The sequence below is a fragment of the Trachypithecus francoisi genome, unplaced genomic scaffold, assembly GCF_009764315.1.
Source record: "Trachypithecus francoisi isolate TF-2019V2 unplaced genomic scaffold, Tfra_2.0 Lachesis_group0, whole genome shotgun sequence".
NCBI classification, from domain to species: Eukaryota; Metazoa; Chordata; class Mammalia; order Primates; family Cercopithecidae; genus Trachypithecus; species Trachypithecus francoisi.
Window position 1 is genome coordinate 195,675,235 of NW_022681453.1, and position 21,021 is coordinate 195,696,255.

At 54.7% G+C, this 21,021-nt stretch overlaps 1 protein-coding gene and 1 long non-coding RNA gene across 2 annotated transcripts; one reads left to right on the forward strand and one right to left on the reverse strand.

Annotated features, from left to right (window-relative positions):
• Positions 1-500: 500 nt before the first annotated feature.
• LOC117084484 lies at positions 501-20,601 on the reverse strand. Its single transcript, XR_004437475.1, has 3 exons — positions 20,591-20,601; positions 14,958-14,967; positions 501-618 (listed from the first exon to the last, which is right to left on the reverse strand). It is a non-coding gene; the product is annotated as an uncharacterized LOC117084484 (long non-coding RNA).
• Positions 2,872-17,398, forward strand: ZDHHC19 (zinc finger DHHC-type palmitoyltransferase 19). The gene is given in 9 exon segments (XM_033213211.1): positions 2,872-3,291; positions 3,717-3,838; positions 4,754-4,893; positions 5,705-5,877; positions 6,882-6,987; positions 15,633-15,718; positions 16,057-16,156; positions 16,159-16,249; positions 17,109-17,398. Coding segments are annotated over 8 exon segments (1,044 nt in total). The 5' UTR covers positions 2,872-3,046; the 3' UTR covers positions 16,231-16,249; positions 17,109-17,398.
• Positions 20,602-21,021: the final 420 nt, after the last annotated feature.

The following is a 21,021-nucleotide window of genomic DNA, read 5'->3' on the forward strand; positions in this document are numbered from 1 at the left end:
CCCTTTTTCTTTCTTCTTTTTTTTTTCTTACCTGCTCATCACAGGACAGTGAAAAAATTAAGATAAGCAGCATTTCACTATAAATCTTTTGTAAAATGCCATATCCACTGATCACAGGACCTTGAAAAAATGCAGACAGGCAGCATCCTGCTTTAAATCTTATGCTCCAGGGAGTGAACCCCATTGCCTCTGTGTGCACAAAACCAGAAGAACGACCACTCTTTACCCTTGGCCTCATTACAAGACCAAAATCTCTGCCCCAGCGCGGGAGCTCACACCTGTAATCCCAGCACTTTGGGAGGCTGAAGCAGACGGATCACCTGAGGTCAGGCATTTGAGACCAGCCTGGCCAACAAGGTGAAACTCCGTATATACTAAAAATACAAAAATTAGCTGGGCGTGGTGGCGCGCACCTGTAATCCCAGCTACTTGGGAGGCTGAGGCAGGAGAATCGCTTGAACCTGGAAGGCGGAGGTTGTAGTGAGCCGAGATGGTGCCACTGCACTCCAGCCTGGGTGACAGAAAAAAACAAAAACAAAAACAAAAGCCTCTGCCAGGGAGAGGCTTGCTCGTCGTGTTCTGATCCTGCGAGGTACGTGTTACCGCGATTCCTTATCCCTGTGTGTTCTGCACACCACCCCTGCAGGAACGCTCACCTACCTCCTGAATTTCCTGTGCCGCCCTCCTCAAGCTCACGACACCACAGTGCGCTCCCCTGGGGGGCGGCCGGAGACCTCTCCCTGCAGTGCTGTCTCCCCCGTGGTGGAACGAAAGCCCCTAATAAAGTCTCGTCTGGGAAATTTGCTTGGCCTCGTGTCAATTTTTATTGGCGCCTAAAGAACCTGTGGTCAGTAACAGGATCACTTCAGTCATCACTTGAGTTTTGGTTTTCTTCATGTGAGGGTCAGTTTCGAAAAATCAAAAAAGAGGCCGAGTGCAGTGGCTCACACCTGTAACCCCAGCACTTTGGGAGGCCAAGGCAGGTGGCTCACTTAAGGTCAGGAATTTGAGACCAGCCTGGCCAACATGGCGAAACCCCATCTCTACTAAAAATCCAAAAAAAAAAAAAAAAAAAAAAAAAAATTAGCCGGGCACGGTGGCAGGTGCCTGTAATCCCAGTTACTCAGGAGGCTGAGGCAAGAGAATTGCTTGAACCCGGGAGGCAGAGGTTGCAGTGAGCTAAGATGGTGCCATTGCACTCCAGCCTGGGTGACAGAGTGAGACTCAGTCTCAAGACAACAACCACCACCACCCTCGTTATCTTCCAGTTCCCCCTCCTCCCACACCCTGGCAGCTGCGAATCTGCTTTTGATCTCTATGGATCTGGCGACTCTGGATACTCCATGTAAGTGGAACAAGACGTGGCTTTTCGTGCTGAGCTTCTTCCATTTCGCATAATCTTTTCTGTTCTTTTTTTTGTGTTTTTGAGACGTCGTTTCGCTCTTGTTGCCCAGGCTGGAGTGCAATGGCGAGATCTCGGCTCACTGCAACCTCCACCTCCCAGGTTCAAGCGATTCTCGTGCCTCAGCCTCCCGAGTAGCTGGGATTGCAGGTGCCCGCCAGCTCGCCTGGCTAATTTTTGTATGTTTAGTAGAGATGTTGCAGGAAACTGAGGACTGGCAAGGCTGACATGGAGAACAAGAGGATTGTTTATTTTAGGTACGCACTGGCTTAGTGGATTCACATCTAAAAAGCTGAGCATTAAACAAAGACAGAGCGGGTTTTTATAAGCAGACTTACAATAAATAAAATAAAGGTGGTTAATCATATGACAGGTCACATTATCTATAGCTTCACTTGTGGCCTTGCGTAGCCGGCGGCTTTGTAGCTGCATTGACAGAAAAACAAGAACTGGCTAAATACAGACATTTGTAAAACATAATCATGCTTAAGAAACCTGGGAAAGGAGTAACAGTAAAAGAATTTGTCTTTCTTTTCTCTTCTTCAACTTTGCTCTGGAGGGGAGGGGTGTCTGGAGCGTATTCTTTCGGCCTTGGCTTTCTGGACAGCGTTATCTTATAACTGTCCTTGAAGTGAGCGTGCTAGGCAGAGGAAAACTTGTTCTTTTCTTTTTAACTTTTGCCTTGCTTGTTACTTTTCTTGGAGTGAATGAATGCCTATGTATTTTTAAATGTCTGCCTCAGTTTCTTCTTTTTGAGGCCTTTTATAAAAGAAGTTTAATATGGCTCACGCTTGTAATCCCAGCATTTTGGGAGGCTGAGGTGGGTGGATCACCTGAGGTCAGGAGTTCGAGACCAGCCTGACCAACATGACAAAACCCCGTCTCTACCACAAAATACAAAATTAGCCAGGCATGGTGGCAGGCGCCTATAATCCCAGTACCCGGGAGGCTGAGGCAGGAGAATCGCTTGAACCCGGGAGGGAGAGGTTGCGGTGAGCCGAGATCGCGCCACTGCACTCCAGCCTGGGCAACAAGAGTGAAACTCTGTCTCAAAAAAAAAACCAAAACAAAACAAACAAAAAAGAACCCAACAAAAAAACCTAGCAATTTTCTTTCTTTCTTTTCTTTTTTTCTTGTTATTTGAGATGGAGTTGACTCTGTCGCCCAGGCTGGAGTGCAATGGCACGATCTCGGCTCACTGCAACGTCCACCTTCCAGGTTCGAGTGATTCTCCTGCCTCAGCCTCTCGAGTAGCTGGGACTACAGGCAGGCATCACCACTCCTGGCTAGTTTTCTATTTTTAGTAGAGACAGAGTTTCACCGTTTTGGCCAGGCTGGTCTCGAACTCCTGACCTCAGGTGATCCACCCGCCTCGGCCTCCCAAAGTGCTGGGATTACAAGGATTACAAGGCCCCGCTGAAAACGACCAACTTTCTTCCTATGTGTTTCTCCAAGGTCATATTTTCTCCAACAACATCAGCCTGTCGGGGCAGGGCCTCTGGGTCCCCAGCACGTGCAGGGGTGGGGTTTGCTGTTGGAAGCGCCTGTCACCGGAGGCGGCCACAGAAAACTGCAGACAGTTCTGCTGAAGACCCCCAGCCTCTGTGATGTCACACTGGGGCTTCTTTCCTTTCATCCTGGGCTATGGCTCTGAGGCCACCGTGGCCATGGAGCTCTGGAAGCTGGGTTGGGGGAGGAAGCCTGGTGGCTCTGACCTCCCCTGGAGGCGCAGGAGGCCCAACCATGACGCTCTTAACGGAGGCCATGCCCCAGGTGAAGGAGCCCTACCCGCTGCCTCTGGTCCGACGTCCCTGGGTCCTCTCGAGCCTGTTTGCTGCCTTCAATGTGGTGCTGCTGGTCTTTTTCAGTGGCCTCTTCTTCGCATTCCCGTGAGTTTCCCAGGCAAGGCGTTAGGTTTCCTACAAAGAGACAGCCAGGGAAACAGAATATGATAGGATGGAGGCAGGGGAGTGCAGAAGACGGAGGGGAGAATCGGGGAAAGGGGGATATTCTGGCCTAGGGAACCGATGTGCAAAGGCACAGAGGTCAAGGGTGCCTGTGCATTTTGGGAGCTTTGGGTGGCTGGTCATGCTGGTGACATTTGGTGGAGCCATTATGAGTCTGCCTGGGTATTTGGAGCCTGGATTTTTAGATCTGGCTGTAAGGTCTGTGCGTCCTGACCTGAGTAAGCCAGGCCCTGGGCGGGGGGCTTTGGGCTGCCCCTGCTCAGGACCGAGCCTGCCTCTGGTCTCAGTTGCAGGGGGCTGGGCTGCCCCGGCTCAGGGCTCAGGACCGAGCCTGCCTCTGGTCTCAGTTGCAGGTGGCTGGCTCAGAATGGGGAGTGGGTCTTTCCCGCCATCACAGGCCCCCTCTTTGCTCTCACCTTCTTCAGTCTCGTTTCACTCAACTTCTCAGACCCTGGCATCTTACATCAAGGTGAGGCATCAGCCCCCTGGGAAAAGGAGGTGGCACCCCAAGGGCTGGGAACCTGCAGGGGGGTTCCTAAAGTGCTCTTCCTACCACCCCTCTTCCAGCCTCTGGACCCCTTCACCCCATGTCTTCATTACTGTGGCCCTAGCTCCTTCCCTTCCCTTCCCTGCCCTGCCCTGCCCTGCCCTGCCCTGCCCTCCCCTCCCCTCCCCTCCCCTCCCCTCCCCTTCCTTTCCTTCTTCTTTCTTTCTGTCTTTCCTTTTCTTTTTTTTGAGATAGTCTCGCTCTGCTGCCCAGGCTGGAGTGCAGTGGCATGATCTCAGCTCACTGCAACCTCTGCCTCTCAGGTTCAAGCGATTCTTCTGCCTCAGCCTTCCGAGTAGCTGGGATTGCAGGAGCACGCTACCACGCCCAGCTAATTTTTTGTATTTTTAGTAGAGATGGGGGGTTTCACCATATTGGCCAGGCTGGTCTCAAACTCCTGACCTCGTGAACAGCCCACCTCAGCCTCCCAAAGTGCTGGGATTACAGGTGTGAGCCACTGTGCCTGGCCCTACCCCACTTCTTAAGCCATCATGGTGTAGAAAAAGAGAATTGTTGCGGTTTCCCAGTTGCCTCAGATGGGAGGACTGGGCAGGCCAGGGCCAGAAGCCAGTGGGCTCTTCCAAACCACTGTTTGTACTTCCTCCCTTCACTACACAATGCCACTTAGAGCAGCGCTCACTATTTCAAACGCCTGAGTTTCATACAAAACTCTCCTGGCTGGAAACCCGTCTTCCCTTTGCCATCCTCTGAGCTTGGACAGCTTGCTCAGGGGCAGGGGTTCCCCTGCCCACCTCATCCCCACCCTTCCTCATGCCCCGTGATGCCCCAGAGTGACCGCAGGGCCTTCTGCTGTGCCCAATCCTCTTCCCACGCCAGGCTCCGCTGAGCAGGGCCCCTTGACAGTGCATGTGGTGTGGGTGAACCACGGGGCCTTCCGCCTGCAGTGGTGCTCAAAGTGCTGCTTCCACCGCCCGCCCCGGACCTACCACTGCCCCTGGTGCAACATCTGTGTGGAGGTGAGAGCCCCTCTACCTGTCCACCAGCCATTGCCCCACATCTGGCTGGGACCAGGAGCCTCCCTCATACAGGGGCCAGGGCTGGGCGTGAAGCTGTCTTTTAGGACTGCTAAAGGCCAAGGGTGACAGTAACTCCCAGCCACTCTTGGTCACTCATGTGCTTCCTGCCTGCGCCTGTCCTGGGAGGCTGGCCATTGCCTGCAGAGGTGCTGACATGCACAGGCCATCCATATCTGTCCTGGGGTGGGTCAGGCCAGGGGAGGAGAGGCAGCCCTCTGTCCCACCCCTGGGCTTGCTAACCTGAGATACCCAAGCCCCTCAGGCTGGCTGCCCGCCTGGTCTGGAAGGCCTTGCCTGTCCTCGCCTGGGTGTCCAAGTTGGAGGGTCTCCTGGCTCTTAGTGACCATCCCTCTCGTGAGCACGGCCTGCATAGGTTTACAAGCACAGGAGGCTGGCTGGGCCAGGGTGTTACTGTCATCGTCATCGAATGGATGAGAAAGTGGAGGCCCAGAGATGGTTTTTGTTCTGCCTAAAGTTACAGTAGGATGCGTCTCACAGAAGGCCAGGCCAGCCTTTTCTCTAAAGGTCTCCTGACAGGTGACCTTTATACCACAGAGACCCAACTGTGCTCTAACGAGGGAAATGCCAGGGTGAGGCATTCTGTGGCTCAGTTTCTCCCTGCGGGTGGAAGCCAGTGCATGGGCCAAGGGCAGGTGGCCTAGAGGGCAGGGGGAAGGCCTCGGGATTTGGGGTGATGGAAGTTGGGCCGGAGGGGAAGTCCTCAAGCCTGGCCCCTCTCCCTGTGGCCCAGGACTTTGACCACCACTGCAAGTGGGTCAACAACTGCATCGGTCACCGCAACTTCCGCTTCTTCATGCTGCTGGTCCTGTCCCTGTGCCTCTACTCAGGCGCCCTGCTGGTCACCTGTCTCATCTTCCTGGTGCGCACGACCCACCTACCCTTCTCCACGGACAAGGCCATCGCGTATCCGCCCACGTGGGGAAGGAGAGGGAGGAGGCGGGGACAGCCAAGGAGGGGCTGCGGGGGGCGGGGTTATGGGGGCGGGGCTAGAGGGAGAAGCCGCCTGGGAGGACCAGTCTGGGACGAGGTGAGGTGGGTGGGGCCGGCGATGGGCGGGGCTAGGAGAAGGGGCGGGGCGTGAAGTCTCCAGCGCGTGGGGCGCGGGGCTCACGCCTGTAATTCCAGCACCTTGGGAGGCCGAGGCGGGAGGATCGCTTCAGCCCGTGTCCCAGACCAGCCTGGGCGACACAGACCCCGTCTCTACAAAAAAACAGAAAAATGAGCCGAGCGTGGTGGCACGTGCCTATAGTCCCAGCTGCTTGGGAGGCCGAGGTGGGAGGATCGCTTGAACCGGGGAGGGAGGTCGAGGCTGCAGTGAGCTGTGACTGTGCCTCAAAAGAAGAAAATAAAAGAAGAGAAAGAAAAAGGAATCTGGGCCGGGCGCGGTGGCTCAAGCCTGTCATCCCAGCACTTTGGGAGGCCGAGACGGGCGGATCACGAGGTCAGGAGATCGAGACCATCCTGGCTAACACGGTGAAACCCCGTCTCTACTAAAAAAATACAAAAATCTAGCCGGGCGAGGTGGCGGGCGCCTGTAGTCCCAGCTACTCGGGAGGCTGAGGCAGGAGAATGGCGTGAACCCGGGAGGCGGAGCTTGCAGTGAGCCGAGATCGCGCCACTCACTCCAGCCCGGGCGACAGAGCGAGACTCCGTCTCAAAAAAAAAAGGAAAAAGGAATCTGGCGGGGTCATGGAGCGGGTGCTAAAGGGAGACCGCAGATCTGGACGGGCGGGGACAGCGGGGTGGAGTCAGGCTTTCGAGGGGCGGGCGGGACGAGGGTGGAACCGGGGACTGGGTGGGTGGGTGGGCGTCCGGGGGCGGGGCGGGGCGGGGCTCGGGGCGGAGTCGGGCCTGAGGGGCGGGGCCAGGCGTGGGGGTCCCGCAGCTCCGATCCTTAACCCGTGCAGCATGGTGGTGGCTGTGCCCGCCGCGGGCTTCCTGGTGCCGCTGTCCATCCTGCTGCTGACCCAGGCCGTGTCCGTGAGCTCGGCCGACCGCACCTACAAGGTCAAGGTACGCGGGGCCGTGGGGAGTCAGCTTGCACCTCCGGGGCGTCCGCGCTTCCCGCGCTTTCTCCTCTGCCCTTGGCCTGGTAGCCCGACCCGCACCCCCGATGGCGCCTCGTTAGGTCCCTCTAGACCCAGCTCTTAAGAGGCTCCAATCTCGCCTCCTCCGGGAGCTCGGTGGTCATTGTCCCTCCTGGGAGCCTGCTGTGTGCTAGGCGGTTTGGATTCTTTGAGCGATGGGAATAGAGGTGAGTAAGGCTACGTTCCACACTTTGTTGATGAGCAACCTGAAATGGGAGGAACACCCACCAGAGGCCCACGAACACTCGGAGAGGGGGCCGGTCCTGAGCTGTGAGGCGCAGACTTGGGCACTGAGGGTTCAGGGAGGACCACATGGTAGGGTAGGACGTGCCGCTTTCGGGAGGACCACAGAGACAGAGACAGAAGACAGAGGGGAGGGCACTGCAGGTGAGGGGCACACCTTTGCAAAAACTCAGGGAAGCTTGAAAGTCTGTGGAATGTTGGTAGGATGGAGAGGAAACAATTCTAATTGGGGCAGAAGGTGGTGTGGGCAACCGAGTCAACTGGTTCCTTTGGCCCCATTAAAAAGGTCCAGGCTGGGCCCCGTGGCTCATGTCTGTAATCCCAGCGCTTTGGGAGCCTGAGGCAGGAGGATCATTTGAGCCCAGGGGTTTGAAACCAGCCTGGGCAACATAACGAAACTTCATCTCTACAAAAAATTTAAAAATTATCCAGGCGTGATGGCACGTGCCTATAGTCCCAGCTACTCCAGAGGCTGAGGTGGGAGGATGGCTTGAGCCCAGGAGATGGAGGCTGCAGTCAGCGAGTTGTGATTGCACTGCTGCACTCCAGCCTGGGCAATAGAGCAAGACCCTGTCTAAAAAAAAAATGCCCAGGCTGGCTGTGGTGGCTCACGCCTGTAATCCCAACACTTTGGGAGGCCGAGTTGGGCAGATGACCTGAGGTTGGGAGTTCGAGACCAGCCTGGCCAACATGGCGAAACCCTGTCTCTACTAAAAATACAAACGTTAGCCAGGTCTGGTGGGGCATGCCTGTAGTCCCAGCTACTCGGGAGGCTGAGGCACAAGAATTGCTTGAACCTGGGAAGCAGAAGTTGCAGTGAGCCGAGATTGTGCTATTGCACTCCAGCCTGCGTGACAGATCGAGATTGTCTCAAAAAAAACAAAAACAGCCCCCCACCCCGAAAGTCAGGTGAATTTAGGCTTGATGCTGAAATCATGGTACAAGAACCAGGGTAGGATTTCTTAAAAGCCAAGTTTATTGGACGGTTGCGTGGCTCATGCCTGCAATCCCAGTACTTTGGGAGGCCGAGGTGGGTGGATCACTTGAGGCCAGGCCAGGAGTTCGAGACGAGCCTGGCCAACATGGCGAAACCGTCTCTACAAAAAATACAAAAATTAGGCGGGCGTGGTGGCATGTGCCTGTAATCCCACCTACTTGGAGGCTGAGGCAGAGAATCTCTTGAACCCGGGAGGCAGAAGTTACAGTGAGCTGAGATTATGCCACTGCACTCCAACCTGGGAGACAGAACCAGACTCTGTCTCAAAACAAACAAACAAACGAACAAAAACCAAAACAAAACAAAAAGTATTTTATTGAGCAATAATCCACCTATGTAATATCCTTTTCTAGTGTACAGCTATGAGTTCTGACAAATGGATACAGTCCTGCCACCACCATAATCAATATTTAGGACAGGTCCATCACCCCAGAAAATCAGAGACCACCACCGTAATCAATATTTAGGACAGCTCCATCACCCCAGAAAATCAGAGATCATGGTCTTTTGTAGTTGATTTCTCCCCCTACCTGCAGCTCTTGGCAACCACTGATCTGTCTTCTGTCCTTATCATTTTTCCTTTTCCAGAATAAATGGAATTGTTGGCTTGTGAGTCTGGCTTCTTTCACTTAGCACGTACATTCGAGATTCGTTCACGTAGTTGCTCATATCAGTCGCTTATTCCTTTTGATTGCTGTACGGTATTGCATTGTGTGGATGTTCAATAGGTTGTCCATTTACCAGCTGAAGATGTTTGTGTTATTTCTAGTTTGGGAGATTACAATAAATAAAGCTGCTATAAACACTGGTGTACAGGCATGTGAATGTAAATTTTCATTTCTTTGGGGTAAATACTTAAAGGGGTCATATGGTAATTGAATGTGGCTTTTTTGTTTGTTTGTTTGTTTGAGACGGAGTGTCACTCTGTCACCCAGGATGGAGTGCAGTGGCTCAATCTTGGCTCACTGCAACCTTCACCTCCCAGATTCAGGTGATCCTCCCACCTCAGCCTCCCAAGTAGCTAAGACTACAGGTGCCCGCCACCACACCTGGCTAATTTTTGTATTTTTAGTAGAGATGGGGTTTCACCATGTTGGCCAGGCTGGTCTGGAACTCCTGACCTCAGGTGATCCGCCTGCCTTGGCCTCCCAAAGTGCTGGGATTACAGACGTGAGCCACTGTGTCCAGCCTGAAAGTTTAACTTCGTAATAAATTGCCAAATTGTCTTCTAAAATAGCAGTACTATTTTGCATTCCTACCTGTAGTAGGTAAGAATTCCAGTTGTTTGCATCCTTACCAAGGTGTGATGTTGTCAGTTGTTTTTGTTGTTTTTTATTTTAGCAGGTCTAAGACGTGTTGTGGCATCTCAGTGTGGCTTCAGTTTGCATTTTCCTGCTGACTAATGGTTAAGCATCTTTTCATGTTCTTCTTTGCCATCTGTGTAACTGTGGTGAAGCGTCTGTTCCAATCTTTTGTCCATTTAAAACATTGTATTGTTTCCTTATTATTTGTTACACAAAAATATGCTAGGATTTTCACTGGAATTTCATTGAGTCTATAGATCAGTCTGGGGAGAACTGACATTCTAACAAGATTGAGTGAATTCATGAACGTGCCACACCGCTCCATTTATTTATGTCTTCTTCGATGTCTTTCATCCTTATTTTGTGTTTTTCAGCATATAGATTTTGTATCCATTTTGTTAGATTTATATGCAAGTATTTCATGTTTTTGTGCTATTGTAAGCATGTGTTTTAAAATTTCAATTTCTATTTGTTCATTATTATAAGGAAATACAACGGATTTTTGTGAATTGGTGTTGAATCCTGCCATTTTGCCAGACTCATTTATTCATTCCAATAGATTTTTTGTTGATTCTACTTAGGAAATCATGTCATCTGTGAAAAGGACAGTCTCACTCCTTCTTTTCCACTCTGTATGGCTTTATTTTCTTCTCTTCTTATTGCACTGTCCTGGACCCCGAGCACAATGTCAAGCAGGAGTGGTGAGGGTGGACGTCCTTGCCATGAGACTCCCTCGGCAGGACACTGGCTGTTCTAGGAAAACTGATGGGCAGCACTGATGAGGGTGGAGCTGCAGGTATCAGACAGCTGGAAGGACAGAGGCGCCCTCTCTGCCCCCCACCTCCCATCCCAGTCACCCCGCAATCCCTCCACCACACCCATATTTGGCTCCCCCACCCGTGACTCCCCAGCTCCGCCCTTCTTCATCGGCCCTCTCTGGTCTACATGTGGTCCCTCCCCAGCATCAGTGCATCGTTTCAGCCTCTCCTGGGCAGCCTTCGCCCTTCTCACATCCTGCGGTTCTTCCTGCCCTCCCTCCTCTGGCCAGAATGCTGCCCTCCTGATCCAGGCTCTCCAGCCTCCAGGGACCTCAACGTGGCCTGCAATTCACCAGGCGGGGCTCCTTCCCACGGCCCGCAGCACCCGCCTCAAGACTTTTTCACATGCCCCAAATCTCATTCCCTTCCTCCTCCATCCCCGGGTTGCAACTCCGCCTATGGTTGATAGCAAGGTCTCTGGATCCAGTTCACACATGTTCACATCACAACTCCACAGCATACCAGCAGGGAGATCCTGGGAATATTACTTGACCACCTAGGCATCCACTTTCCCCATCTGTAAAATGGGCAGCATGGGTGAGTTCAAGACACAGAGTAGCAGCTGGTACAAGTGACTGCTCCAGATGTCGCTACTATTAATACCATTCAATTTCTTTCTCTCTTTTTTTCTTTCTTTCTTTCTTTCTTTCTTTCTTTCTTTTTTTTTTTGACAGAGTATCTCTCTGTCACTCAGGCTGGAGTGCAGTGGCATGATCTTGGCCTCCTGGGTTTAAGCAATTCTCCTGCCTCGGCCTCCCGAGTAGCTGGAGTTACACCATGACCAGCCTCTCAAAGTGCTTGGGATTACAGGCATGAGCCATGAGCCACCACGCCTGGCTAATGTTTTGTATTTTTAGTAGAGACGGGGTTTCACCACGTTGGCCAGGCTGGTCTTGAACTCCTGACCTCAGGTGATCCACCTGCCTCGGCCTCCCTAAGTGCTAGGATTACAGGCGTGAGCCACTGCTCCTGGCACCATTCATTTTCATCACCATTTACACGTGCTCCTGTCTCTCTCATCTTAAAAGCAAAGCAAAACCCTCACTTAACATCGCCAGCCTCCACTGCCCCTGCTCCACTCTGCTCCTGACAGAGCTGGCAGTGCTCACGTCCTCCACTCTCCCCCGTCCCGGGCCGGCTTCAGTGGGCCGCCGTCCTCACGGTCACACTGACGCTGCTCTCACCCGGCGGCCAAAGCTGGCGGTCAGGCCTCAGAAGACTCTCTCCAGACTGCACACAGCAGCTTCTGAAACTGCACAGGAAGCGGCCTGTCCCCGCCCCTCAGGACTCAGCCTCTGGCCTCCTGGGCGGCGCCTGGGTTCCTGCTGCTTCCCACGGTGCTGCCCTCGCCACCCTGAAGGCTGAGGCTGGTCCAGCTTATGTCGTGTGCAGTGCCCAGCACAGTGCCTGGAACTTTCCCTTTTTTTCTTGACAAGGGCAGTAGTGAGCAGCGAGGAAAGAGTAGAACAAGGAATTGGATCTGTAACTTACTGAAAAGGCGAGATAAACCACTGCTTTCAGACCAGCCCCTGGAACTTTTTTTTCTTTCTTTCTTTTCTTGAGACTGACTCACACTGTTGTCCCGGCTGGAGTGTAATGGTGCCATCTCGGCTCACTGCAGCCTCCGCCTCCGGGGTTCAAGCAATTCTCCTGCCTCAGCCTCCCAAGCAGCTGAAACTACAGGCGTGCACCACCACACCCTACTAAAAATTTTTGTATTTTTAGCAGAGATGGGATTTCACTATGTTGGCCAGGCTAGTCTCGAACTTGTGACCTCAGATGATCCAAAGTGCTGGTATTACAGGCATGAGCCACCACTCCCAGCCCCTGAAACATTTTTAAGGCCCCAAAATATTTCTGAAACAGTGAGCAAACCAACCACCAAAAGAATCCATAACACGTTGGGAGAGACACAAAGACAGAGAGAGAAGCCAGAAGCCCTGATCCCTGGCGGGGAACGGGGAGAGGGGAGTTGGGTGGGAGACGGAGCGAGAAGCAGCCCACTCTGGCTTTGGTCCTGCGGAGTGTCAGGCAGTTTTAGACACAGAGTCGGAGCAGGAGCCCCGGGTCTGGAGACAGTGAGGGGCTGTCTGAGTACTTCAGAGCTGTTGGTTTCTTTCTTTTTTTATTTTTTGAGACAGAGTCTCACTCTGTTGCCCAGGCTGGAGTGCAGTGGTGCTATCTCAGCTCACTGCAACCTCCACCTCCCAGGTTCAAGCGATTATCATGCCTCAGCCTCCTGAGTAGCTGCGATTTCAGACACTTGCCACTATGCCCGACTAAGTTTTGCATTTTTAGTAGATGGGGTTTTGCCGTGTTGGCCAGGCTGGTCTCGAACTCCTGGCCTCAAGTGATCCACCTGCCTCGGCCTCCCAAAGTGCTGGGATTACAGGTGTGAGCCACTGCACCCAGCCAAGAGCTGTTGGTTTCATTCATATCTGAAAGCATCTTGCGTGGGAGAGGCAGGTACAAATGTATTAGTCAGTCTTAGCTAGACACGGTGGCTCACGCTTGTAATCCCAGCACTTTGGGAGGCCAAGGCGGGTGGGTCACAAGGTCAGGAGTTCGAGACCAGCCTGGCCAACAACAGTGAAACCCCATCTCTACTAAAAATACAAAAATTAGCTGGGTGTGATGGCAGGCGCCTGTAATCCCAGCTACTCGGGAGGCTGAGGCAGGAAAATCGCTTGAACCCGGGAGGCGGAGGTTGCAGTGAGCTAAGATCGTGCCACCTCACTCCAGCCTGGGCAACAGAGTGAGACTCTGTCTCAAAAAAAAAAAAATGTATTGGTCAGTCTTATGAATTTATTAAAGATCATCATTCCTTTAAGCATTTTTCTATGCCTCATATACAATCAACATTTTTCTATGCCTTATATACATCTAATCAAAATTTATTTCCCTAATGTCGAGTACAGTGACTGACACCTGTAATCCCAGCCCTTTGAAAGGCTGAGGTGGGAAGATCTCTTGAGGCCAGGAGTTCAAGACCAGCCTGGGCAACATAGCCAGACCCCATTCCTACAAAAAAAATTAAAAATCGGCTGGGCATAGTCGTGCATGCCTGTAGTCTCAGCTACTTGGGAGAGAGAGGTGGGAGGATCCCTTGAGCCCGGGAGTTTGAGTTTGCAAGGACTTATGATCCCTCCACTCCAGCCTGGGCAACAGAGCCAGACTGTGTCACGGAGGTGGGCGGATCACCTGAGGTCAGGAGTTTGCGAGCAACCCGGCCAACATGGTGAAACCCCGTCTCTACTAAAAATACCAAAATTAGCCAGATGTGGTGGCAGGTGTCTGTAATCCCAGCTACTTGTGAGACTGAGGAAGGAGAATCACTTGAACCTGGAAGGCGGAGCTTGCCGTGAGCCGAGATCGCACCATTGCCCTCCAGTCTGGGCAACAAGAGCAAAACTGTGTCTCAAAACAAAAAAACAAAAACAAAACAAAGCAAAACAAAAACAGGCTCACGCCTGTAATCCCAGCACTCTGGGAGGCTGAGGCGGGTGGATCACAAGATTGGGAGATCGAGACCATCCTGACTAACACGGTGAAACCCCATCTCTACTAAAAATATAAAAATTAGCTGGGCGTTGTTGTGGGTGCCTGTAGTCCCAGCTACTGGGGAGGCTGAGACAGGAGAATGGCGTGAGCCCGGAAGGCGGAGCTTGCAGTGAGCCGAGATGGCACCACTGCAGTCCAGCCTAGACGACAGGGCAAGACTCTGTCTCAAAAAAAAAAAAAAAAAAAATATATATATATATATATATATATATATATTTTTTAAATTCTGTCAATGTATTTTTAGTTTTCCTAGAGACAGAGTCCCACTCTGTCATTCAGGCTGGAGTGCAGTGGCATAATCACAGCTCACTGCAACCTCGAGCTCCTAGGCTCAAGGGATCCTCTCATCCCAGCTCCCAGTGCACCTGTGACTAGAGGTGCACAATGCCACAGCCACCTAACTATTTTTATTTTTTTAGAGATGAAAGTCTCACTATGTTGCTCAGGTCGGTCTTGAACTCCTGGGCTCAAGAGATCCTCCCTTCTCCACCTCCCAAAACTCTGGGATTACAGGTGTGAATTACCATGCCTGGCCAAAATTCCATAAATTTAATCAAAATCTTCTAAATGACTAACACAGTACCAGTTTCTTTTTTTGTTTGTTTTTAGCTGGAGAGTTGCTCTGTCTCCCAGGCTGGAGTGCAGTGGCATGATCTTGGCTCACTGCAAACTCCACCTCCCGGGTTCAAGCGATTCTCCTGCCTCAGCCTCCCCAGTAGCTGGGATTACAGGCGTCCGCCACCACGCCTGGCTAATTTTTTGTATTTTTAGTAGAGATGGAGTTTCACCATGTTGACCAGGCTGGTCTCAAACTCCTGACCTCAAGTTATCCATCTGCCTCGGTCTCCCAAAGTACAGGGATTACAGGCATGAGCCATCTCACCCAGCCAATACGTTTCTTTTACATGCTTTAAATACCTTAAAGTCGGCAGAATCTCAAATAGTGCAAGGATGCGTGTTGCCCTGTGGTGACTGACAGTGAGCTGTTCTGGAGCCGTCTGGAGTGAGTGCCAGCTGTCCTCACATGGAGTCCTGGTTCCTTTGGTGGAGGTGTTAAAAATCTCAGCCTTTGTGGCAGGGACGGGGGGCATGGGACACGGGGGAGTTGGTGGTGGGCAGAGATGCTGCTGGGCCACTTTCAGTGACAAAACGTGACAGCAAAGGCTTTTGAAGTCAGGTGAGGCCCAGCCTGCCCTGGGGAGGAAGGGGAGTTCGGGAGGGGTGAGGCTGATGGGTAGAGTGAGTGGGTGAAGGGGAGAGAGGAGGGAGAAAACCTGGTCAAGGTCAAGAGTGCCCAGGGGAGGACTTGGCCTTTACCGCATTGTGTGTTCAAGGCTTTTAGCCCAGATTTTCCTGGGCCATGTGATCACGGTTAGGGAAATATGACTGGGCCTCACTCAACTGACCTTCCAGACAGTGACATTCAGTATCTGGAAGGAGGTAGCAGGAGGATGCGTGTGGCCAGTGGAGACCAAGAGGAGGAGGATGGGGCAGTGGTTGGGGGGTGCTCTCATTTTCCCGGCCTCCAGCTTGCTGCTGCCCTGGACTGAGCGCTGGCTAGCTGACCAGCTCAGGGAGGGCCACTGGGCGATGGCCCAGCCATTCCTGCTGGTTCTGAGCTCCTCTTCCGGTCTCCATCCCCCTCCAGTGCAGACACCTTCACAGACACAACCCCTTCGACCAGGGCTGTGCCAGCAACTGGTATTTAACACTTTGTGCACCACTGGGACCCAAGTGAGTTGGCAAAAACCAGAGGCCCAACTGGTGAGCCCGGGGGTGGGGCAGAGGTGGGTTCCCCCTGGCTCCTTCCCACAGCTCCCGGCCCTTACACTCACACTGCCTGCTCCTCTGGGGTTTTCTCCAGGGCGCTGGGAGCTCTGGGGCCTCCCTACTTCCTTGGCTCTGTGGGTTCTTGCCCCATTATGGCGTAGAGGGGTGCTGCGTCCTGGATGAGGCTGGCCTCAGCTTCCTGCAGAGCCAAGCCCTGGGCCGCATGCTTCCTAAGCTGAGGTGGGCAGGGGAGCCAGACCACGGAGGGCAGTGGCCCCTGCATCTGACCTGTTGCTCCCCAGGTACATGGCTGAAGCTGTCCAGCTGCAGAGAGTGGTGGGGCCTGACTGGACATCTGTGCCCAACCTGCACCCTCCAATGTCCCCCTCTGCTCTCAACCCCCGAGCCTGCCCTGGCTCCCAGCCCCAACCTCCGGGTACCTACGAACCAGGGAAGGGTCCCCCAGGGTGTGGTGAGGCTGCAGCTCCCCAGGAGGTAAGAAGCGTGTGTGCACGTGTGTGTCTGTGCGTGTCGGGAGAGGGGTGTCTGCAGGTTGTGAGGGTGTAGGGGGAGGCCCCTGAAGTTGGGCTGACCCTGAAACTGGAGCGCTCCGAGCTTGGGGGAGGAAGGTTCTACACTGGAGGGGCATTGAAAGGAGGACCCAGGCCTCTAGAATATACCCAGGGGTCCCTGGAGTCACAAAGACAAATGAATGATGACTACTCCACTAATGTGCTGATTGGCCTTGGGCCAGGCACTCTTAGGACTGAGCTGAGTCTTGTGGTTTATTATTTGGCCAAGAGGTGGGGGTGGCGGGAGATTCTTTTTTTTTTTTTTTTTTTTTGAGACGGAGTCTCGCTGTGTCACCCAGGCTGGAGTGCAGTGGCCGGATCTCAGCTCACTGCAAGCTCCACTTCCCGGGTTTACGCCATTCTCCTGCCTCAGCCTCCCGAGTAGCTGGGACTACAGGCGCTGCCACCTCACTCGGCTAGTTTTTTGTATTTTTAGTAGAGACGGGGTTTCACCATGTTAGCCAGGATGGTCTCGATCTCCTGACCTCGTGATCCGCCCGCCTTGGCCTCCCAAAGTGCTGGGATTACAGGCGTGAGCCACCGCGTCCGGCCGAGATTCTTTTATTTAAAGGAAATGTTGACTTGAAGCCCCATGAGACACGGAGGTGGGAGGTGGAGGGTCCGGAGGCCGCCGTGGGGCTGGGCAACCCCTGTGCCCTGGGGCCTCTGCAGCACATTCTGCTGTACCAGCCCACTACCTTTGCCTCCAGGGGCAGGAGACCTGGCACGAGCTGTGGGGCGGCGTCTTGGTGAGGGCACTCATGCCCCTGTTCTGTGTGTAGCTCCACACGGGCCCAGTGCCCGCCCTGCTGTCGCAGGAGCCCCAGGCGAGGTTCGGCCTTCCTCTTGCCCCTGTGCACCCGCGGAGATGCCCACAACACCAGCACCTGAGCTCCACCTCCTGAATCCACCTCCTGAACCCACCTCGTGATTCCACCTCCTGAACCCACCTCCTTACCTCCCACTTCCTGACCGCTGAGTGGAAGCCTTTCTGGGCCCTGCCCTTTGCCCACTCCCCTGGCGGGAGTGCCAAGACCCTCAATGCCCATTAAATACCCTTGCCCGCCTCTTACAACTGTCACGCTGCGCGTGTCTGTCCTGGGTGAGGGCTTGGAGGAGGCTCTAATGGGCCGGGACAAAGACCTTCCGGGATGGAGGAGCTTGATCTGTGGAGGCCTAAGTTCAGGACCCGACACCACCTGGCTCTGTGACCTTAGACAAGACACCTAACATTTCTCTCCTCCTTAAAACTGGGCAACAACAGGCCGGGCGCGGTGGCTCACTCCTGTAATCCCAGCACTTTGGGAGGCAGAGGCCACCTGAGGTCAGGAGTTCGAGACCAGCCTGGCCAACATAGTGAAACCTCATCTCTAGTAAAAAATATAAAAATTAGCCAGGAGCGGTGGTGGGCACCTGTAGTCTCAGCTACTCAGGAGGCTGAGGCAGGAGAATCGCTTGAACCCGGGAGATGGAGGTTGCGGTGAGCTGAGATCACGCCATTGCACTCCAGTCTGGGTGACAGAATGAGACTCTGTCTCAAAAAAAAAAAAAAAAAAGACAACAATAATTAATAATTGCAGCAGCCGACTGGCCCAGCTCCCAGCCACGGCTGTCAGGGTGTCTGAGGCTGGGGAAGACCTGGCCTCTGCCCGGTCACACCTTTGTCTGGCTGCAGGGGGCACCCGCAGCCCAGGGATTCACCACACTGGCCTGGCTCAGCCCTGCCTCGCGGGAGCCTCCGGGGCGGGGTTGGGGCTGGCCCTATGGCTTCTGGGGCCCTGAGGCTGGGAGCAGCCCCCTCCCGGCTGCGGCGTCCTGGGGAAGTGGAGGGGTGGGGGCGTTCTCCACCACAGCCCGGCCCTGCATCTTTCCTGCAGCTGTGTCTCACCCTGGTCCCTCTTTCCTGGTGGGAAGTTAGGAGCTGGTTCTGGTCCCGTCCCTGGGGTGGTCCCAGGCCCCACCTGTCTTCAGGCCCCTGGGGTGGGGGCCGGGGGGCACATCTAACTGTGGCTCTGCTAGCGGCCGGAATGTGACCGTGGGACTGGGGATAATGTCGCCTTTCTGGAAGGTTGTCAGAGGCTAGAATGAGGTGTTTTGTGCAAAACTTCGGGAACACAGGTACACGGTAGGCACGCAATGGCTGCAGCCAGTATCATCGTGATTATTTTCTCCACCACACAGCTGACACGCCCCCCAGAGCTTCTCCAGGGACCACCTTCGAGACTGACCCGGGCCCCTTTCTTCAGGGAAGTCCCTTCTGCCAGGCTCCCCTGACTCGGCCTCTCCGGGCTCCCCTGGCGCGGCCTCTCCGGGCTCCCCTGGCGCAGCCTCTCCGTGTCGGAGGAGGGCAGGAATTTTTATAAAGTGTCCCAGTGATTCTGCCACACTGTTTGCTTCCTGCCACCTTTGTATCCGGGTGAAGCCAGGGTGTGGAGGAAGGTGGGGACGGAAGGACGTCCCTCAAGGGTTCAGAGGAGCACCCCCAGGCGCCGTGGAGGAGTGTGTGGCTGTGTGCGGGCTGTGGGCGCATTCTCAGGGGATGCTGGCCCAGCCCCTGTCCTCTCGGCCGCTGGCGATGCAGGACGTCCCTCCAGATCTCTAGCCCACTGGGTCCTGCCACAACCAGCCCTGGAGGCTTCAGGCCCTTCCCTGTAGGCCCAGCCTCACCCACCTGCCTGGCCTGGGCCACGGAGGAGGGGGTCCAGGAGCCTGGGCCAAGGCCGAGACGTGAATTAAGGAACTGGCTGGTTGAAGAAGTGGTGCCTGCCTGGAGTCCCAGCCCACAGGGGCAAAGAAGGCCAGGCCCGGTATCTGCGGAGGCCCTGCCCTTCCTCTGCCGCCCTGTCCCTTGGTTCAGGATGGCACCTACTGGTCCTCGCCTCCAGGTATGCAGGGGACTCACTCAGCCCCAGGCAAGAGCCTTTCAAGCCCTAAGCCAGCTGTGAGTCATCTCCCCTCACACGCTGGGCCTCAGTTTCCTCACTGGGCAGACAATTTTCCTCAAAGTGTCAGAGGAGACCATGACGCCTCTGAGGGCAACGGCCTCCTGCTCTAAATGCAGGTCCTGGGTCCCTCTGTCCCTCCCAGCCTGGGGTTTCTTTTTTTTTTTTTAATGGAGTCTCGCTCTGTCGCCCAGGCTGGAGTGCAGTGGTGCCGTCTCGGCTCACTGCAGCCTCCTCCTCCCGGATTCAATCGATTCTCGTGCCTCAGCCTCCTGAGTAGCTGGGATTACAGGTGTGCACCACCGTGTCCGGCTCGTTTTTGTATTTTTAGTAGAGACAGAGTTTCACCATGTTAGCCAGGCTGGTCTCGAACTCCAGGACTCAAGAGATCGGCCCACCTCAGCCTCCCAAAGGGCTGGGAATACCGGCGTGAGCCCCCGCGCCCGGCCCCAGCTCAGGATTTCTAAGGTTTCTTCAGGAAAGTCACTTGGATCAGGCCCCTTTGCTCCTGGAGGGTTACGTGAGACTTTGACTGTGGCTTCCTTTGACTCCCCACCGCTCCACACTCCCCTAAGCCAGGGGCCCTCAGGGATTCTTTGCCTTTGGGAGGCCTCGGTTCAGCTGCACCCACTTTTCCTTCCGCCCCTTCCTTCTGCGGAATGTACTCTTGATTCTCAGATGCACCCCACCCAGTCCTTGACCCACTGATAAGGGGAGGGGTGTTATCAGAGCCCAGTTATGCGGCCTACTGTCCACACGCCCAGGAAGCCCTGCCATCTCTGCCTTCTGTGGGCTGGAGCCGAGGAGCGACCCCCAGGCCTGCAAAGCTGCCAGGCGCCTGCCTGTCGAGGGCTCCTCTGAGAGGTCCCCAGCTGGCCCCCAGGACCTGAAGAAAGGGGTTAGACCCTGGGATGGGGTGCCCAGAGCAGCGCCCCCATCTCCACGCCTTTCCTCCATGGGCCTTCCAGCGGGCTCACAGGCTTTGCGGGCACGTGGGGTGGAGCTCAGCCCCGTCATTCCTCTCTGTGCCCAGCTAGTGTGCTGTGGAGAAGTCACTGTCCTGTGTGCAGCCTCAGCTTCCTCGTCTGTAGGGCAGACAGTCACAGCCGCCTCCCAGGGGTCACAGGATCCTAACTCTCTAGGAGAGGACAGGGCCCGGGCTGCCTCATCCAGCCACCCCCAGCCCCCAGTTTCACAAACAGGACTCTGGGGCCCAGACAGGGAAGTGCCTGCGTGGGACCACACTGTGCAGTCAGTCTGGTGACTCTCTGGTGCCCAGGCCGCTGCCCCCATCCCTGGTCCTGGGCCATTCCAGAGGAGACAGGCTTGGCCGGCAACCCCAGGGCCCTGCTCTCCAGAGCCCGTGCCTCGGAGCTGGGCTGGGCTGGGCATTTCAGCACAAGCCCAGGGAACTGATAAGAAGGTTCAACTCTCTCCAGCCCCGTGCTGCCGGCGATAATGACCCCCTCCCCCTGCCTCCCGCTCAGCCCTGCCCTGCTCTGCCCTGACCCTTGGGTGGGGACCCTGAAGGTGGCTGAGGGTGGAGCAGGGCAGGGACAGATGGGGGAAGGGGAGATCATCGCACTGCAGAGTCCGGGGCCCAGAATCCTAGTACCTCACCGGACATAGGCACCTTGCTGGCCCTCACGGGCAGCTGGGCACAGTGCCTGGCACCCATGCTCCATCTGGGTCCAAATCCCTTCGCTTTAGTTCTTAGCATGCAGAAGAATGGCTGGCGGGAAGCAGCCCGGAG